At 32.8% G+C, this 22,387-nt stretch overlaps 1 protein-coding gene across 13 annotated transcripts in view; it reads right to left on the minus strand.

Annotated features, from left to right (window-relative positions):
• SENP6 (SUMO specific peptidase 6) overlaps positions 1-22,387 on the minus strand; it is a 118,062-nt gene that overhangs the window by 72,767 nt on the left and 22,908 nt on the right. For 5 of the 13 annotated variants that reach the window (XM_072832309.1, XM_072832304.1, XM_072832308.1 and 2 more), the window contains 5 exons: positions 19,600-19,693; positions 17,620-17,680; positions 7,447-7,589; positions 6,046-6,150; positions 1,541-1,561 (listed from right to left, as the gene is read on the minus strand). In XM_072832309.1, the coding sequence (XP_072688410.1) occupies positions 1,541-1,561; positions 6,046-6,150; positions 7,447-7,589; positions 17,620-17,680; positions 19,600-19,693 (424 nt within the window). The remainder of the gene's footprint in view (positions 1-1,540; positions 1,562-6,045; positions 6,151-7,446; positions 7,590-17,619; positions 17,681-19,599; positions 19,694-22,387) is intronic. The other 8 variants (XM_072832310.1, XM_072832306.1, XM_072832318.1 and 5 more) reach the window with 5 other exon arrangements.

Here is a 22,387-nt window from a genome sequence, read left to right on the forward strand (position 1 = left end):
TGCTGATTACTCAATTCCATATCTTCTGATTCCTATTCTAGTATTATTCCAACAAGAATGTAAGCTCCAAGAGGCTAGGGATTTCTGTCTGCTCCTAGAATAGTGCCTGGCACATAAAGTCATTGAAATATTTGCTGAATGTATCAATGAATAAATTTCCACTACAGAAATATGCATAAACCAAAACAGTGCAATAAGTCAGTATAAACCCTCCAAGACTATTGTGAAAAACAGAATAATCTAAGACCTTTATATTAATCTGAGAATATTAGAGTACTTACATTTTATCTGGCATAACACAGGAAAAGTATTTATATAAACCAAGAGGCTGTTTTGTGTATGATTGTATAAAGAGTTATTTAATATACATTCTTCAGCAATTTTATTTTCAAAATCTTATTAATGGTTTTCCAAAAAATATGTAGTCATGAGTTAACAATTTTAAAGATAAAATGACTCATCGACATCGGAAGAAATAATGCTTTACTCAAAGATAAAAATAGATACAATGGAAAAATAGTTTTTCTTTCCCAGGAGACAGACAGTAAAATATCTGCACAACCCATTCACCTAAAACATGTAAGAATTGTGAAGTATTTCAGAATTATAAAATATGCCTAAATTTTCTGCTGGCAGGATCATCCTTATATTTCAGACCTTAGTGTTCATTAAGGAAGGGGAATACTGCATTTTTAAAAATACTGCAAGTTGTCCTCTTTAATTTCTCTACAACTTTAAAAAATTATAAATTTAAGATTATATAAGTAAACAAAATTATAGAATGTTCTTTCTTTAACCTTTACCAATTACATGAAGTATTGGTTTAATACAAGGGCTATTAACTTTTTTTTTTTTGTGGGGAGGTTCATAAGAGGCTATGAGATTCTCATAAAAGAAAACAGATGTACATGCACAAAAAATTCTACATAACACACTGAGGAGAGAAACTATTCCTATAAACATTTGCTTTAAAACAATTGCAATCAGTGCACTATTCAGAAATGCGCATTCTTAAAAAATTTGTTTCCGTGTTATTTACGTCATTCGACACTCCTGCTAAAGGACATATGCCTACCAATGTTATTACAAAGGGAACAAATAGTGATCATAAATTCTGTTTTAGGTCAAAATAGGAAAATATTGATGTTTAGAGTTTTAACACCATGCTTAAGGTATTCTAATTCCATTTTCCCCCTCAACTCTAACTCATAAAGTGTAAAAAGTATTATCAATAAAATTTAATAAGAAAAATTTTAATGCTATTAACTGAAAACAACTTTACTACTAAGGCATTAAAATATTCCACTTTTAAAAGGAAAGCAGTCACGTCAGCATAAATACATAACCATACTAAGAACTGTGGTAAAACATTACCCACATAAGTCAAATAGCATGTTCTGCCATTAATGTTTCCATTTATTAAAATAATCAATAAGCTTTAATGATGAACTCTAATTCAATGGATATTTTTCAAAGCACAAAAATAATCTGACATCGTACTGTTATATCCATGCTCTAATGTCATCAATATTAAGCTTACCTTTCCTTTTGGTCCAGACTGCTTAAAACATGAAAAAGAAAAACAATGTAAGAGGCAAGACCTCATTTTTGATATATCATTGTAGTTTTAGTACTGCAGTCAATAAGGCAAAACTCTAATGTGATTAATTTATTTTAAACACATTATATATATGTTATATACTAAGTTTAGAATCTTGTCAGATATGTAAACTGTTTTTTCAATTTTTGTTAATACAGAAAATTTATATCTAAACGTATTTAAGAAAAAAGGATGTACAAAGAGATGAAAGATTCTTGAAAAGAGCTTTATTTGACCATCAACCATTTGAAGATATGTTATTTTAAAGTATTTATGTAAATAGTCTTCAAAGAACAATTTCCTGAAAGTTATAAAATTTTTAGTGGTTCCAATTCTGTTACCAGGTGTGATAATTAGCTTCTGAGTAAGAAAAAAAAAATTTTTAAGGTTGAAACTTGCATTAAAGCCATAAATTAAATACAGCAGTATATAGTTTTGGATACAAGGCAAGGCCTGAGATTTAAAATCCTAGCCTTTAATAAAAAATCCAATGTATAGCAGGTCCATCCTTCTCCACAGTTTATGGAAAATTTAAAAAACTATCATTATCAATTATTCGAGTAAAATTATAAAAACTTTTAATCTAGAATAAGATTCATATCTTAGAATTATTCATCATTATAAAATGATCAAAATATTCAGAACTAATTGTAAGTAAAACACTCTTTACAAATTCCCTGAGTAATATTATATGAGAATATAAATATTATTCTCATATTTCTATAGCATGGAACAAACAAGTAAAATATCAATTCTGGCAAATTAAAATAAAAAAAAAGTTATGTGGTTTTGCATAAACAACACTGAAAAGAAACTCTTAAGTTTTCAATAGTAAAAAAAAAAGAGAATTATAAGCTTACATGAAACCACAGTAGAAATTTTACCTTACCATAAAAAAAAACAAAAAACAAAAAAACAAAACAGGATAACCTGTATAAAATAAATTTATGTTGGATAAATGACAAAACAGTGAGGGAATACTACCATACCCCTATTAAAATAAATAAAACGAATATATAGTTTAAGTATAGTCCAACTTATCTATTTATTTCTACTGGACCTCTATTTCCAGAAAAAAAAAAAAAAAAAGAAAACCAAAAGTTAGATATTAATACCTAATACAGCCATCTAGCTTTACACTGTTGTGCCCAAGAAGTGAGAAGAGTTTAGTAGTCTCTTGTTTTTGTTTTTTTAAACTCACCTGTATAGAGTAAAGGAAAGAGGTAGAAGACAGAGTAGCAGTAGAAGAAACAGGTTTGGTTCTTTCCAATAAACCAAGGGAGTTAAGGAAGAAAACAAAAAACACAAAACAAAATATATATATGCCCATGCTTATTTTTCTTATCCTTGAAGAAAATGCATTTATTATGATATGGTATCTAATTTGTAAGTCGCTGTGCTTCCACAAGATTCCTTAGTATGTGTTTATTATCAAGTCCTGACCTAGAGGAGCATACATATTAAAAAAATAATAATAAAAAAAAGCTTTTGAAAAATGGAGAGGGAAGCCATTATTAGTAATGTAGGACTTTTTAAAATGTCAACTTACATTCTTGTTGGACTATTTCATTCTTGTACTAGTGCTGTACTAGCGTTCTTAAATGTTTTAAAAAAGGAAGGAAAAAAGAGAGATTGATTGATTCTGGTATCCATGACCTGATTTAAGACTTCAAAAATTCTTTCAAGGTGTGCTTTTCATTAATAATTAAATCTTGCTTATTCCAGGAGCCCATTTTCCCATTTATGGATTATATATGCTTTTGTAGACATTCATTTTCCCCTACGGTCCTTACAAGTCTTTTCACCTATCCTTAATAAAAAACAAAAACAAAAAAAAGTGAAAACGTAAATAAAACATAAACCAGTAAATATGCTCTTTTAGCAAGTCTCACTGAAATTAGGGATGGAGATAGTATAGTGATATATAGATTTTTAAATTTCTGCATTTCATTTTTCTATACTAAGACTACCCCCCACCTTTACTACTAGTACATAAGCAACCTATCTTCTAAATATGATTTATACTAACATTTGTAGTAGCAATAAGAAAATAGATTGAAATGTAATGTTCTCCCAAATAGTAGCTAGTCTAATCAGATATATTAATCTCCATTTATTCCCTTCAGATTAAAAAAGTGTCATGTATTTGTTTTCATAGCTTACTAAAGAACTACAAATTATTCAAAATGCAGGAGTTACTTTTTAAAGACAAATTATATCTCCCTCTCCAAGAGGACTGTATGAATTACCAATTTGTGGCATTTCCTTTCATTTCAAATTAAGAGTTGAGCTGTAAAAGCCAGTGAAAACCAGGGTGCTCACCTCACCTGAAGTCTGACAACTGCGCCAACACTATAGTAATTAAAACTAAAGTTTTAAACAAATGAAAAACAACAACAACAACAACAAAGGTTTGGTAATAACCACCTTAGGTGAAGGCTTTCTTCATGCCTTTGAAGATGTGAGTCCTACCACATGGAGGGTTCTCTTCTAGCTAGTACACTCCAAAGCTTCTTTAATACATGCTTTGTGAATTCTTCACAGCTCCCTTCTCTGTAAATAGCACTATGCAAACTGTGTCTACTACACTGTGCTTACCATGTAATTATTTTTTTTACTTGTCTTTCTATCCTCTACCCTAGTCAAAATTGAGCTTGAAAGGAGGGATTTTGTCAAAGTCACCTTTGACTACTCTATACCTCATCTATGTGTGGCACGTAGCATAAAATCACTCAATAATTTTGAATGAAGAAAATGCGAAAAACTCTCAATGAATTGTCTTTGAATGTCAAAATCTTCTTAATGACATTAACACAGTAGGAATAAGAAATGTTTATTCTATAAATAAGGGACAAGGATAAATAGCATCTGTCCTGACATGATTTTTCAGTTTTCCTTACTGCCCCTAGTTGTTCTTGTCAAGGACTTTCACTCAGGATGTCTCTCTAAATAAAAACTAATTCAGCTTGGTTTTTTGGGTTTTTTTTTTTTTAAAGAAATAATATTTTACTACTAAATGCCATTTCCTCTTCACAGAATCTAATCTTTTATGCAGACAGCAATAATATATATGCAAGGTATAATAGGTGTCGAGACCTAGAATAAAACAAAGCACAAACCAATTTCCAGACTGAAATCAGTTTTTTAACATTACCAAAGATGAGAGCAGGGATGGAAAGAATAGGTAGCACTGCAAATAATTCCAAACTAATAAATAAGTTCAAAAGAAGTAATAATTTTGGTTGTAGAATATATCATGTGATTATAAAATATAAATGAGTATTTCAACAAGGACATTTTCAGAATATCAAAAAGACAAATCTTTGTCAGCAGTGGATTCTAGCAACATGATCAGTGTGTGAAAATACTGTGTCTTCTCTTTTTGCCTTCCCATTAATTACTCTCCTTTTATTACTTAGTTTCATGTTTGTTCCATTTGTTTGGCCAGAGAGCTTGATTTATATACTTTACAATAAGAGAAGCCAATCTTTTGGTATTTTTTGATATGTGCCGTAAGTTCTCTTTTTAGTTGCATTTCTCAAATATTATGATCTTATGTTTATCTATGATAAAATAATATATTTATGCAAAAGAAAGATCTTATTCTAAAGTATGAGAAAGATTTAAGGTTTTTAAGTTAAAAATCTATGCTACAGCAAATCTATGTACATAGTAAATATAGCAAGGGTTTCTAAGAGTCACGACATTTTCTGAATGAGCAACAATCTAGATTGACAATTTTAAAAAATGAAGAACAGCATCTAGCATATATACCAAATCTTTAAACTTTACTACTTATAAAAACACTTTACACAACTATTCATACCGCAAAATTATTTTATTGTTGGAGCCTAAGAATTTCTTAATCAATTAAAATTGACTCAGAAGTGAAATTCAACTAAAATTTTGTAACATCATATTTCAAACACTAAGCTTTCCCCACTATTACTTTCATTATTTCAAGGTTCAAGTATTACTTTGAAGATCAATGAGAACATCCAAATCTACTGAAACACAAAATTTTCTCAGTTAAAACTAATAATGTGATTTATTTTATTACTATGAAATCCAATAAATCTTAAAAAGTAAGTAGCACAGTAGAAAGTACTGTAGTTTTTACTCATCAGAGCTAAACTACCAGCTGAAGATTTCTTGTCAACGTTGTAAAATCAGATTAATTTAACTAGAATATAATGCAATAGGAAGGCTTTTATTTAAGTTTCTATTTACCGAATGTGATTTATTCAAAAGCAGATATAAAATAATAAAATTCTAGGACATGAATTACTTCAGAGACAGGAATATCTCATTACAGACAAGAGAAACACAGTAAAGTTCCATAAAGTTAAAAAAAAAAAAAAAAGGTTAAAGAAAAGAAAAAAACAGTGCAAAACTATTAAAGAGGATGGTATATATTACTAAACAAAGGCAATTTGAATCCTTACCTTTGGGCTGCTGTTTTTACTAGTGATATCTGTGCATTAGCATGATGAAAACGTCTACCATGAACTACAGTTCCAGAACATATTGATGCATTTTGTGCGTTTTCACTGCAGATGCAAGAGACAAAAAGTAATCTGAACAGAGGAGAATCACATACATATATGCAAAATAAATCTGAACATACATATATACACATAAAAATCTTCACACTAAAAACTATATATCAACTCAATTGACCATATTAAATTGTCCATTAGAAATTTTCCACTTTTCTGAATTTGTCTCTGGAATGTTTCCAATACAATTCATGAAAGAAGATACAGAGTAAAAGAACACTAGAATAGAAATTAGGAATCCGGGGCAACCCTGGCAGCTCAGCAGTTTAGTGCCATCTTCAGCCCAGGGAGTGATCCTGGAGACCAGGGATCGAGTCCCACATCAGCCTCCCTACATGGAGCCTGCTTCTCCCTCTGCCTGTGTCTCTGCCTCTCTCTCTCTCTCTCCCCCTCTCTGTGTTTCTCATGAGTAAATAAATTAAAATCTTTAAAAAAAAAGAAAGAAAGAAATCAGGAATCCTAAATGAATGTTTTGCACTATAAAATACCTTATAAATTAATTCTGGCATTTTCTTCTTCTCTATTAGGGACTATCCATATAAAAAGCTTTTAAACCATAATATTACAAAATTTTCTTAAATGCCAAAATAAAAATCAAATGTACGAATTATAAAAAAAGTGGAGTCTCTAATTCTACTTCTTCAAAGTTGACATTTTTAAAAAATGAAGAACAGCATATGACTTCAAAGTTACTTAGCCTTTATGTACCCCAGTTTTCTATCTATATATTGACAAAATTAAAATGAAACAGGGATTTTCAACCCTATTTTTGGGAGATGTAAAGCCCAATCATACCAGTAAAAGTAGCTCCCTATGACTACCACTAAGGAAAGGTGGGATGTATTTAGAAGAGAAGAGGAATAAGAAATCTTAAAAAAAAAAAAAAAAAAAAAAATCCCTTATGAGACAATTCTGATTATGTATCCTCTAAAGGAGACAGAACCAGTCTACCTCCAGTGCCTTCTATTCCTAATACTATGACCAAGATTTTACTAACTATATGAGAGCAAGCTTATCTTATGAAATCCTATTCTATTGAAACTTTTCTTGAAATATTTTTATTCAGAACCAAGAAATCACTGCAATCAACCTTTTTTTTTTTTTGGAATGCAATCAACCTTAATCCCAAGATTCAAAGCAAAAAATCCACACCCTGAAGCAATTCTACCTCTTGGCTAATAAAGTGAAAAGAAAAGGTATAGGTTGGGTCAACTGCCCACAAAAGTAGTTAATTTTTTATGTCAAACCTTTTCTTTTCTATAGAAATGTGTAGTGAAGTGCCTATACCTCAATTTCTTATTGTTGCTCAACATGTTAAGCCCAATGGGGTTGCCTTTCAAAGGTTTTAAATTTTCAGCCTTGTTTCGTCTTGCACATGTCTTCCAGGGATCACCAGAACTGGTAGAAACAATTTCAGACTGACGATTTAACTGTAAAAAGATCCATAAACATTGAAGACTCAATAAACACTATAATACGATTATTTGAAAACCTATTTTTTTAAAAAGCTGTAACAACTGTACCAGCCATTGGAGATGGGAGAGAGGGATGACACTGGCATGAATTTAAGGAAAATTCAACTGCAATACTTTTTTTTTCCTAAGGATAACACAAATATGTAGGAATATTCATTGCACCAGACATTCAATAAAAGCTTTCAGACTCATTGAGACAAAAGTCTTCAGTTCTTAGTGATAATTTACCCAAAACGACACTTTAAAAATCATTATTTTCGAAGCTTTATTTTGAAGCAATAGTCAAATATTTTATTTTTCATTCATTTATAAAATATAGTCACAAGAAGACAGGAACATGGCTCCCCCCCCCCCCAAATGATCTCTACAGAAACCTAACAGTTCCCCTAAAAAAAAAAAAAAAACTCCCACAAAAAAGATCTCCTGAGTACAGAGTTCATTGTGCCAACACCATTCTTATTTTAAGCATATCAACATTATAAAATTCCAAAAAAAGACCTATTTTGATACAGTGCTTATCATTTTCTCCTCCTTGAGACATTTCTTTACTTCCTAATCTTTTATAGCCATGGGCTTCAGACTGCTCCACTTCTGGTAATGGCAGATTAGGTAATGAAGATCAATTTCCTTCTACTATCTGAAAACTAGGAAAAAAGCTAGACAAAAGACACATTAAAAATATATGTGTTTGAGACATCTGAGGGCTCTGAAAGCAATGAAGAATTAGGAATTAAGATTAGGAACAAGAGGGATCCCTGGGTGGCGCAGCGGTTTGGCGCCTGCCTTTGGCCCAGGGCGCGATCCTGGAGACCCGGGATCAAATCCCACGTCAGGCTCCTGTTGCATGGAGCCTGCTTCTCCCTCTGCCTATGTCTCTGCCTCTCTCTCTCTCTCTCTCTGTGACTATCATAAATAAATAAAACTTAAAAAAAAAAATAGTTTCTTTTTTAAAAAAAAAAAAAAAAAGATTAGGAACAAGGAACTCAGGGATCTGAGCTCAGATTTATATTTTCCCCTGAGGCATCTATTGATTCCAGAAGATGTAGTTGAGAGGCTAAGCTGAACTTTCAACAGAGAGCTAGGAAGACAAAAAGTAGAGATGAAGATCCACCATCTATGAAGGGCTTTGTAAGCCCCTCAAAATATTGATCAGAATTATATCCTATGAAAAAAAAATTATATCCTATGAATAACAGCCTTCATATAGATTGAAACACAGCTTCTAATCAACTCGACCCTCAGTTCAATTAAGGCAGTTCTCAAATATTTAGTATAAATCAGAATTACCTCAATGATTTGTTAAATTGTTGTGTCAAATCTTTACAGTTTATTCTTATTAGGTCTGGGATGGGCCTAATAATGTGCATTTCTAGTGAGTATCAGTGATGCTGATATTGCCAATCAGAGACCATACCTGGAGAACCACTGAATTAAGGTGATCTGAGACTGAGATTATTAAGGCTCCTAGTACTAGACAAAAGTAAATACATATCCACTCCAGAAATAAGTAATTTTCTAGGCCTCAAATTATCCCTTTGACTTTTCATATGCAATAGTTACCATTAATAGCAAGCTCAAAGAAATTAGGCAATGTGATCAAAACCAAGAGAAACAACTGATAACAGGAAAAAAAAACCATTGGGGATAAAGATATTGGAATTATCACTCTCTTCCATTTATAAACAAAGTACAATCACTTTTGCATTGGGGACCCTTTTTCACAGGAAATAACAGCGTTACCATGGAAAGATAACAATTTCAGAATCTACAAACTTGTCTTTCTAGCTAGGTAACTTTCCTTGTAATCATGAGATTATTTCATGCATTAACCAAAATATACACAAATTGCTGAGCCGTTGAATGAGCAGATAGGTCAGGATTCAGTAACCAATAGTTCTCACTCAATTAGAAATACATGTATCTTCTCTTAGAAAGCTCATAAATTGGGGCACCTGGGTGGCTCAGTTGGTTAAGCACTGGACTCCAGATTTTGGCTCAGGTCATGATCTCATGGGTTGTGAGACTGAGCCCCGTATCTGGCTCCATGCTCAGCGGGGAGTCTGCTTGAGAGTTCCTCCTTCTACCACTCCCCCCCCCCCGCAATTAATATATTAAGAAAAAAGAAGCTCCATAAATCCATAAATTACTTTATCATAAACTGGTTATTAAGATGCATTTAGCTGAGAAAACTTAGGCCTATCCAGTTATTGTGACCTAGGCCCACTCCCATGTTATTTTGAAAAAAAAAAAAAAAAAATGCCCTAAATCAACGAATGGTTGTCAAAGTGTGGTTCGCTAGACCAACACAACCAGCATCCTTTTGGAACACTTTAAAATGCAAATTAGCAAGCCCCTCTCCAGATCTAAATTAGAAACTTTCAAAATGGGTTTCAGCAATCTTTTTATTGGTGATTCTGATGTACACTAACATGGAAAAGCTGCTGTTTCGGATAACTTTGATACATATCCTGTTAAGAATCTCAGAAGTATGGAAAATTGATCAGTATCACTCATCACCAGGGAAATATAAATCAAAACCACAATGAGATACCACCTCACACCTGTCAGAATGACTAAAATTAACTTAGGAAACAACAGCTGTTGGCAAGGATGCAGAGAAAGGAGAACCCTTTTTGCACTATTTTTGGGAATGAAAACTGGTGCAAAAAAGAGAAAGAAAAGAAAAGAAAAGAAAAAAGAAAAAAGAAAAGAAAAGAAAAGAAAAGAAAAGAAAAGAGAAAAGAAAAGAAAAGAAAAGAAAAGAAAAGAAAAGAAAAGAAAAGAAAAGAAAAGAAAAGAAAAGAAAAGAAAAGAAAAGAAAAGAAAACTGGTGCAGCACTCTGGAGAACTATCTGGAGGTTCCTCAAAAAGTTAAAAATAAGGGCACTTGGGTGGCTCAGTCAGTTAAGCATCTGCCTTTGGCTCAGGTCATGATCCCGGGGTCCTGGGATCAAGCCCCACATCAGGCTCCCTTTTCAGTGGGGAATCTGCTTCTCCCTCTACCCTTAACCCCACTCGTATGCTCACTCTTTCTCTCTCAAATAAAAATAAAATCTTTTTGAAAAAAAAAGTTAAAAATAGAACTACCCTACAACCCAGCAATTGCACTACTATCCAAAGGATACAAAAATGCTGATTTGAAGGGGCACATGCACCCCAATGTTTATAGCAATACTGTCAACAATAGCCAAATTACGGAAAGGGCCCAAATGTTAGACAGATGAATGGTTAAGATGTGGTGTATATATATAAAATGGAATAGAGCCATGAAAAAGAATGAACCCTTGCCATTTGCAACAGTGTGGATGGAACTAGAATATATTACACTTAGTGAAATAAGTCAGAGAAAGACAAATACTGTATGATTTCACTAACAGGTGGATTTTAAGAAATAAAACAGTTAAACATAGGGGAAGGGAAAGAAAATAAGATAAAAACAGAGACAGAGGTAAACCATAAGAGACTAGTAACTACAGAGAACAAACTGAGGGTTGCTGGAAGGGAAGAGAATGGGGGAGGATGTACTAAGTGGGTGATGGGCATTAAGGAGGGCATTTGTTGGGATGAGCACTGGGTGTTACAGGTAAGCAATGAATCACTAAATTCTACTCCTGAAACCAATACTATGCTATATGTTAACAAATGTGAGTTTAAATAAGAATTAAAATATAAAATAAATAAGAAATTAAGATCAATAAAGTAATGCATGGCAAATGGCAAACAACTGCCACACTTGAACTTCTTATTCAGAGAGCTTAATAAAGAAGGCATTCTAGCTAACATAACAGAAAGTGTATTTGATGATGTTCTCAAAATGAAATACAATAGTAAATTTTATATAACACTTGTTACTCAGAGTGTTGTAAAGTAGATAGCACAGCATCAAAATACAAGTGAATGAAAGTATTTCACCAAAAGTCCAATCATTTTGATCAAATTTCATAGCCTTTTGATGCCATGATACAACTACAAAATTTAGACTATTTCAAAGGCTGCATGTGGGGAAACCTGGGTGGCTCAGTGAATGAGCATCTGCCTTGGACCCAGGGCATGATCCCAGGATCTGATATCAAGTCCCACATCAGGCTCCCTGTGTTAAATGATTAGACACTTAAAATGATTAGACTTTAAAGGCATTTTCTTAAAAACAAAATGTATATCGAAACAAAAAAGAATTAGACACTATGGAAAAAACAAAATTTTCAAAGAGAACCAACAGAAGTTCTACAAATGATAAATGTCTTTTTTTTTTTTTTTCTTAAGGGGCACCTGGGTCACTCAGTCAGTTAAGCATCTGACTCTTGATCTCCACTCAGGTCTTAATCCCAGGATCATGAGTTAAAGCCCCAGGATGGACTCCATGCTGGGTATGGAGCCTACTTTAAAAAAATAACTAAATAATAAAAACATTTTTTAAAAGAAAAAAGATGAACCCAACAAAAATAAGTAGATTAGACAAAGCTAAAGACAAAATTTAGTGAATTAGAAGACAGAGTGAAGGAAATTACCTAGATACGGTATAGGGATGATTTTGTTCTTTGCCATTTATCTTTTATCCTTTTTTATATAAACTACAGGTTAGGGGTAGCTTAGTGGGTCAGTGGTTGAGCGTCTGCCTGTGGCTCCAGTTGTGATCCTAGGATCCTGCGACTGAGTCCCTGCAGGGAGCCTGCTTCTCCCTCTGCCTATGTCTCTCACGAATAAATAAGTAAAATCTTGGTAATATCCACAGATACAATGACTAAAATATTTTCACAACTAATGAAAGACATGTATCCTTTCTCTAAAGAGGCACAATGAAACTAGAGAAGCCAAAGGCAAAAGGATTATTCTATGAAAGAAAAGGCGAAGAATACTAAGACATTTTTAATCAAAATAAAGGCTTTCTCCTAATTCCATTATCATTTGAGAAGAGGAGCTATATTAGTTTAAACCAATGATCCATAGGGACCTATATATTACCTACAAGCCATTAAAAATCCAGAAATACATAACCCCTTAGGATATACAAAGACTTTCTAAATGGCAAACAGGCATGGATAATTTTAAGGCAATTAAATCCTAAGCCCTCAATCTCCATTTTTACAATTTCTTAACACTGATTTACTTTAAAACCCATCTGTAAAAAAAGGCATCATACAGTATCTCCCTTCCCAACAGACCTTTATCTGTTCTACAAAAGAAAGACATAAGTCTCACCTATTGCATTAGAATCTAAAAATCTCCAAAAAGGAACAATTGGAAATACTGGAATCTCTTTTGGCACAAAAAATGATAGTAGGTCTTCATATCTTTCCCTCTTTTATAAATATTTTGTTAAATATGCTTCTAACCATAGGTTAGAAACTAGATATTCTACACCAAAGTTATATTTCCTTAATTTCACTGCAAAATGAAAAGCAAAAGTGATAAAAATTTGCATTTACTGGCTTTGTATATTCTATTCCAATTATAATCAAGAAAAGCATTGACCCAAGGAGAAAATCAAGTGAGAACACCTCAAAGAAAGCATAAGTTTTTAAAATGAGACTGAAATCTGCTGTGCCTTATTACAACCAAGTAACAAACTCAGGTCAAAACCAAGGCCATATTTTCTACCTGAAGTGAAATGAAATGGCTATCATGAAGATACAAACTAACATGTATACTTGAAGTGAAAACTGAAAACAAACATTTACAGATAAATAGTATATCTGATTTAATTGATTGGCAGGACCATATGGACTGGCCTTGTCAAATAAAGTATAAATAGGTATTTTCCACAGAGTATATGAACAAAATATGCAGTTCCATATTAAAAAAATACACAAAACAAAAATTACAAAATATTTCACAAAAAAATATGATATTGGCAAAGGCAATATCCTGAAGTTAACAAGATTTCAATTTTTAAAATTATTTCTCAAGTATCTAGTTTTAGAGACGCCTGAGTGCCTCAGTGGTTGAGCATCTGCCTTCGGCTCAGGGTGTGATCCTGGGATCCAGGATTGAGTCCCACACATTGGGCTCCTTACACGGAGCCTGCTTCTCCCTCTGCTTGTGTCTCTGCCTCTCTCTGTGTCTCTCATGAATAAATAAATAAAATCTTTAAAAAAAAAGAAAGTATCTAGTTTTAAAAAAAGGAATCTAAAAGTAGCAAGCATAATAATTGGCTACTTGTTAAATTTGATAAAGCCTTTTTAGTATACCAAATTCAGAAGTGCAATAACTCTAATGATTGGATCACAAATTATTTTTACCTTTTAAATATTAAGTTGCTATGTGATTTTTGGCATTTAATTCAAAAGAAAAGAACTGAAGGATAATGCTATAACAAAATTCTATTCTTCTCCTAAGAGGCACAGTTAGCTAAGTAGCAGACTCTAGGTTTTGGCTCAGGTTGTGATCTCAAGGTTTGGGGATCAAGCCCTAGGCTACCAGTGGAGTCTGCTTAAGAATCTCTCTATCTCTCCCTCTCCCTCTGCTCCTCCCCACTCCACACTCAATTGCGCATGTGCACTCTCTCTCTGTAATAAACCTTAAAAAAGAAAAAGAAGAAAACTGCTACTGAAAGTTTTATTCTAGCAATAAGTAATACTTGTTCATGGATATGTGAACCAAATGAATAAAGAAGAAAAACATCAGCACTACTCATCTTAAGAAATACATTTCCAATATAATTTTTTTTTAAAGATTTTATTTATTCACGAGAGACACGGGGGGGGGGGGGGGGGAGACACAGACACAGGCAGAGGGAGAAGCAGGCTCCATGCAGGGAGCCCGACATGGGACTTGATCCCGGGTCTCCAGGATCACACCCTGGGCTGAAGGCAGCACCAAACCGCTGAGCCACTTGGGCTGCCCTCCAATATAATTTTACATAATAGATTCAATGATTACAAATACCTGTAATATATTTTTGAATCTTTAATAAATTATAAGGATAATTCCATCCAGTAAAAAAATACTTAGAACCATGTAGTGACAATTAATGTTAAATTTCAATAAATATGTATCTATTTAATGTTAAATTTCAATAAATACATATCTCTCAAAAAAGAGATGGTACATGTATTTTTAAAATAGATGATGCTGAGTATCAAATTAGAATTACCTTTAGAGATAACTGGATACACATAAACATAATTTAAGTTTTATTTTAAAATATCCCCACTTACATCCTTAAAAACGTATAAGGCATTTTAAAAAAAATTAAGGGCATCTTCAAGGAAAAAAAAAAACACATAAATTGAAAACCAATGTCACAGAAGTTAGTAACTGAAAACATCCTTTATTTTCCCTGCAAACTACATTATATTTTTGTAGAACTTGAAGAACACCTAACAGCAGCACTCTAAGCAATCAAGATGTTAAAATAAAAGCTAGAGAAAAATGTAATGTGAAAAACCTTGTGGTTTTTAGTGTAACTTTATAAATGAAAATTTTAGAGTACTAAGAGAAAAACTTCAAATTCTATAAATTCTTTAATTACAACAAAGTAGAGATGTTATGGGAGAAAAAAAAAACAGAGATTGGCGGAGATTAAACTTAAAAGTCACTAAAATATTATTCAACGGTAAGCATAAGAAATATGTGAAGAGGGTGCTATGTCAGATGGGTAAAAATTCAAGTTTGACCACACACTTCTCAAGGTTACAAAGAAATATATTATTAGTGGGAATGGCAAATGGTAATTTCCATGAATGAGGCATTTAGCAATAACTAGAAAAATTACATGTAAATTTACCCTCTGTAATAGCAACTGCAATTCTAGGAATCTATCCCAAAATATACTATAAAGACATGAAAAGACATAAGCATGAGGCTGGCTGGCTTGCTTGTTTGCTTTATTTATTTATTTAGGCATAAGGCATTATTAAAGCACTATTTATAATAGCAAAAGACTGGGAAAGACCTCTGCTCATCACTAGGGAGCCAACTAAATATCTACTGTTCATTCTACTCACTGGAATACTATGTAACAACAAAAGAGATAATATAGATTTCTAAGTACTTTGCTAGTGGAGTGATCCACAGACCAAACTGCTAAAGTAAAACAATCAAGGTAATAAGCAGTGTGGATAGTTTCTCTGAGAAGGGTTGTATATTCCATTAAAAATGAAAGAAAAGAACAATGAAAGGCTAAATCCATGTGATTTTTTTTTTTAAGTTGCCCATTAGTGAAAGAGAAAAGGATAGAGGGAATCAAAATAAAACCTAGATTTCTCTAATAAAACTTCTTTTGTAAATAGGACTTTGGAATCATGTATTTCTTGTGTAATTATAAAACAACTTATTGTGTAATTATAAAACAACTTAAATCATTTCAATTGATTTAAAAACACAGTAATTTAGAGGCGCCTTGTCTGGTTCAGTCCGAGGAGATGAACCTGGGGTGTAAATTCAAGCCCCAGGTTGGGTGGAAAGATCACTTAAAATAAATAAAAAATATTTTAAAAATTCACTTTAAATAAAACCACAGGGGATCCCTGGGTGGCTCAGCGGTTTAATGCCTGCCTTCAGCACAGGGCGTAATCCTGGAGTCCCGGGATCGAGTCCCACATCAGGCTCCCTGTATGGAGCCTGCTTCTCCCTCTCCCTGTGTCTTTGCGCCTCTCTCTCTCTCTCTCTCTCATGAATAAATAAAATCTTAAAAATAAAAAATAAAATAAAAAAATTTTAAAAAACCCAAGTAATTTAAACACACATTCCTGGTGGGCTATATACCTGGTGGTGCCACCAAAAACTAACAAGCAAACAGAAGGAAAAAAATTTAAATTACTTTATTAGCAATTATATTTGTATTGGTATTGTGAAACTATTTATCTACTAGGACAAAACAAATAAGCAACTAAGTTAACATCATTAGGAGCAAAGAAACTAAACCCAGAACCCATAAAAGGAAAACAATTTTGATAAATTTGACAACATAAGAAAATATGTTCTCCAAAGCAATAATCGCCAAAAGCAAAGACAAAAGACTAGTGGGAAAAAACTCGTTTAAAATATTAGCAGATAGTATCACAGCAAGGGGCCAATTTCTCCAACACTTTGTATTTATTCAAACCTAGGAAACCATTGTAAGATTCAAATCATTGTAAATACTAATGTGCAAAAGAAATTTTTCTAATTAAACCATGTCATGCCATTATTATAAGATGCATCTAGACAGATTTCAGAGTTGTCAAAAATGTGTGCCTGGGCTCAACATAAAAAGAATTCCTATCAATCATAATATTCTAAAGACTAAATAGAAAAATAGGCAAAGGATATTAAATACTATCCAAAAGGAAATAAAGGACTACACATATGAAAACATTCAACCTCATTTATAGTAAAAGAAATGAAAATTAAGACTACACCAATATACAATTTTTTGCTGACAAAGCTCAAAAGATCAATAACTGTGACAACTGTGTGGGAAAACAGGCATACTCAGACATTGCTGGTAAAAGCGTAAATCAGGTATAACAAAATTAGAAATGTACATGTCTTGATACAGCAGCTCTATTGTTAGGAATTCATCCTACAGATTTGCTAGTATTTATGCAAAATCACCCATACTGAAGGTGACTTAACTATTTCAGGGTGAAAAGAAAAGGGGGACAACACCATAAATATCCTTCAATATGGTGGTATTGGACAAGAACAATACATCATACAATGGAATACTATACACCCAGGGAAAAGAACAAGGGTGTTTTTAATGGACTCATGGTCTCTAATAATTTTTTTTAAAAAAATTTTTAAAGACTAAATAGCATGTACAGTATGCTACTAACTGTGTTAATATAAGAGGGCAGGGCAAAAAATATATATTTTCTTCATAATGCATAAAATCTCTGATGAAATAAACAGGAAACTGGGAACACACTAGCCTCTGGGGTGGGTAAGTGGGTGGTTGGGAATTTCAATTAAAAAAATGGAAAAATCTTCATTTGCAATATTAGCTTTTAGTATATAACCTAAAAAATTTACCAAAAAAAGTCAGAAAAGCAACACTTGCCTTTTTTCCTTTTGAGGTCTCGGAATCCTCATCTTCATCTACACTGAGTAGATTTGCCTCGCTACAGAGAAAATAAGGGAGGAGGGGTAAATCTTAAGTGACAATTACAACTCACACATTAAATTCAGAAGTATATTTATTGTCTTTGTTTACCAAATTCAGGGATCTGCAAACTTTTTCTATAAAAAGCCAGAGATTAAATTAGGCTCTGTAGACTATACAGTCTCTCTACTAATACTCTACTATTTTAGTAGGAAAGTAGCCACAGATCATATGTATGGCTGTATTCCAATAAAACTATTAACAAAAGCCAATGGTGGGCCAGACTAGGCCAGTGGGCCATGGTCTGTTGACCCCTGCTAAAAACATAATTTTTGTTCCCTTAACAGTAGATTTCACATATAGTCACTCACTTTTCCTGTCTTGGATTTAAAATTAGAGGAAAAGAACAGCGAAACAAAATAGAGAAAAAATGGTAAGAAAACCTTAACTAATGTAAAAAAAAAAAAAAAAAGTAATTCCAATGATGTTACCACAGTAAAAGTTACTTTCACAAATCTTAGAAATATCAACACTTTAGAATACTTGAGATTCTAAAAGATCAGACTAATATATCTATTAATAGTTCAATTTATCCTCAAGATATTACAAAAGCTGAAGCTCCTAAGGATCCTCTTATAATGAGCAAGAGTATAATTCATAAATGAAATATACAGAACAGGTAACACCTTAAAATACAAATTTACATAATAATGACAAATCTAACAAAGAAAGCTAAAATACATTCTTCTAAAGACAACTCTGCTATTTTAGTAAATCCTAGCTATTTATAATAAAAATATAAAATGTTCCATTACTGTCTACACATACCCCAACTGTTTTAGTACTAAAAATTCTCCTTCCAAACATTTTACAAAATGTTTAAAAGGTGACCTACTTCCCACTTAATTTCAGATTTAATTCCAATTTTTCAAAAAGAAATACTAAGGGTCTATAATAAAAAAAATATTTAAAATTTTAAAAGTCAGAAATAAAAAAAACAAGAGAAAGACAACCATAAAACACCAATTTTATCTGAAAACAGTTCAAAGCTCTCCTTCAAATAAAAGTTCACTTCAATTCAAAATCTGATAGGTGAAGGTACATAAAAATGGTAAGGAACGGAGCTATTGCCCAGACAGAAGTGAAGCACCCACAATATTTACCCAATATACTCTGATTTCTTATGTAATAATTTTTTAAAATTCTTATAGGTTTGGTAGAACTATATGTATTTATAAATAATGTATATATCTGTGTATATATAATGTATATATATATATTTGTGTATTTCTGAATATGTGCTAGCCAGTGGAAAACCAGATTAATAGATCATGGCACCTAATAGCAATGGTGAATTGGTAATACAAATCTCATGATATGCAAAAGGCTCTATTAAAACTATCATTTAAATTTTACAATGCAGACATTTCAAGCACACAAAGTATAATAAGTAATTCGTTTAACATCTGCTTGGGTCAACATCTGTGTTTATCATTTAATATTGTTTCTGCTTTCTCTGGTGGTAACGTGATCTAAGATGGAAGGGCAACTGTTAAGAAAGATACTATAGAACTTAAACTTCCACGCAAAATTCAGAGGTTTTCAAATCAGTGCCTGAACAGAATGTCATCTTTAAAAAAATTTTCTTTAACTGAAAATCTTCAATAGTCAATTTTAAATTGTATGCTTATATGTATTACATGCACATACTAACACATTTCAAAAAATTGAAAATGTAACAGCAAAATTACTTAATAAAAAACCCCTGCATTTTCTTTCCTTCATGTTATGTAATAAACGTTTTATTTATTTATTTATTTTTGTAATAAACGTTTTATAAGTAAAGAATATTATGCTCTTAAAAATACTTCCATGGAATATAAGTCATTTTTTAATGAAATGTCATTCATATAAAATATCGGGGGGGGGGGTTCTTACTCTTTATCTGTGTCTCCTTCACTTTCGTCTCCATGATCAAAGCTCCAATTATTTTTAAAACCTCCATCTCTCTTAGATTCTGATCTAGCCAAAGCTGAAATAAAAAAAAGAACTGAGATAAGTATTCAGTAGAACCATTAAATTTAAAATAAAATTGAGCATTTCCCAAGCTCTTTGGTTAGTCTAGATTCTCTTAATTTTCTTGCTTTTTGACTATTTCTTATAAACATCTTATTTCCTCTAAAACAAAAAACACGTTAAAATCTGTTTTTGCTAATGTACAGTTGTTCATATGCATGAGTTTATTACCAAAGAAGAAACACAAATTAGTAAAATATAATAAAAATGAGGGGAAGCACATGAATATGTATGAAATATATAAAAATCAACCCTGTACCTCCATGTTTAATTGCTAATCTTATAAATTAGTACCCATTAATTAGTATGCCCTATTTACTTCAGTCAATTATCTCCACCTTTTAATAGAAGAGAAATCAAAATTTTCTGCATTGACAATATGGTGAACTTGATGTACAGGAAAACTCTGTAGGTTAGAACACCAAACATGCTCACAATGAGTTTAAAAGAATTAAGTGTATAGCTTAAACTTCCTGAAGCCATAAACAACTAGAAAATGGGAACTCAGAGACATAAATGAGGTTCTGAAGCTGGCATTTGTCTTGGGAGTCATGTGACAAAAACCTGATGGACTAGGGATTTAAGATCGAGTTTGGGATGCCAGCAAGATGAGAGGACAGACTAAACAGTAGAAGACCTGAAGGGCAGCCCTCCAATTAGGTGAACAAGGAGAAAAAAGAAACTGGAAAACAGCGAGAGTAATTATGATGTATTGTCTTTGCTCTGGGTTTCTGGGTTGAACTGAAGACATACAAAGTGTATTTACCCCATGGTTAAGGAATCCTAACCATAAACTCACAATTACTCAGGTTTGGGACCAGAATTTTCATAACTATATCTATGTGGCCCTGAAAAATCTATAATTAAAATAGTCTCACAAGAAAAGATGCTGAATATCACTAGATGTCAGGGAAATGCAAATCGAAACTATAATTAGATACTACTTCACACCCACTGTAGAATGGCTATTACATTTTTTTAAAACCTAAAATAGGGGATCCCCGGGTGGCTCGGCGGTTTGGCGCCTGCCTTTGGCCCAGGGTGTGATCCTGGAGACCTGGGATGATCAAGTCCCACACGTCGGGCTCCCTGCATGGAGCCTGCTTCTCCCTCTGTGTCTCTCATGAATAAGTAAATAAAGTTAAAAAAAAAAAAAAAACTAAAATAGTAAGTACTGATAAGGATGTGGAAAAATTGAACTTCTATGCATTGCTGGTGGGAATGTAAAACAGTGCAGCCACGATGCAAATGTATGGCAGTACGGCAGTTCCTCAAAAAGTTAAACATAGGGACTCCTGGGTGGCTCAGCGGTTGAGCGTCTCTGCCTTTGGTCTAGGGTGTGATCCCGGGATCCAGGACTGAGCCCCACTTCAGGCTCCTTGCAGGGAGCCTGTTTCTCCCTCAGCCTGTGTTTCTGCCTCTTTCTTTCTCTGTGTGTCTCTCATAAATAAATAAAATCTTAAAAAAAAAAAAAGTTAAACATAGAATTACAGAGAATTACCCTATGATCCAGAAGTCTCACTTCCAGGTATATACTCAAAATAAATGAAAGCATGTACAGGTTTACACCTGTAAACCAACAGGTGTAGTAGCATTAATCATAATAGCCAAAGGTGAAAACAACCTAAGTGTCCATCAAAGGTGAATTAATAAGTAAAATGTGGTGTGTACAGGTACCTGTGTATACACACACACACACACACACAGGAATATTATGCAGTCATAAGGGAATGAAATTGATACATGCTACAACATGGATGAATTCTGAAAACATTACAATGAGTTAAATAAACTAGACATAACAAATTTTGCCATAATAAAAAGCTCTTTTTAAAGGCAAAAAAAAAAAAATGCCTCTACCTGACAGAATCAAATATAAATCCTCCCTAAAAAAATATAAAATTTCAATACAAGCCTCAAAAAAAGTTTCAAAGAATAAGAGCTCACAACCAAAAATATCATAAAATAGGAAGGAACAAGTCACGACGAGCAAATCTGAAACGTCTGACATACATACTGGAATTGGACAAATAATAAACAGTATATAATGGAAGTAAGGTTTCTGTCAGAGAAAGGTTACAAATAAGCAACAGAAGAAAACTACAATGAACTCTATTCATTCTAATGATACTAGAGTAAGAGTTATCAGTATGAACTCAATCTTTCTTTGATACATATACAGATAGAAAAAAGTAATATATATAGGTATGTCTTGTACCATGGGTTAGTAGTATACAGAACTAAAGCTTTATCCTCTGAGAAGATCTAGAAAACAGTGACACCCCAGTGGCAACAAGCACACTTAAAGTCAGATCTTGATTTCTATTTGCTTTTAAAGATCTTATTTATTTATTTGAAAGAGAGAGAGGAGAGGGAGAAGCAAGCTCCCCACTGAGCAGGGAACCCAATGCAGGGCTTGATCCCAGGACCCTGAGATCATGACCTGAACTGAAGGCTGCCACTTAACCAACTGAGCCACCCAGGTGCCCCCAGATTTTGATTTCTAAATTCTCTAATAAAAGAATTTATTATTTTCTAAAAGAAATTACTGATTATAGGGATGGAGCAGAAAAAATGTAAGATTAGTCTGGATCTTGGGGGCCTGTTTTCTACACCAGGAAATAAGAAGGTTCATTTTTTTAAAAAGATG

This window comes from Canis lupus, chromosome 7, assembly GCF_048164855.1.
Source record: "Canis lupus baileyi chromosome 7, mCanLup2.hap1, whole genome shotgun sequence".
NCBI classification, from domain to species: Eukaryota; Metazoa; Chordata; class Mammalia; order Carnivora; family Canidae; genus Canis; species Canis lupus.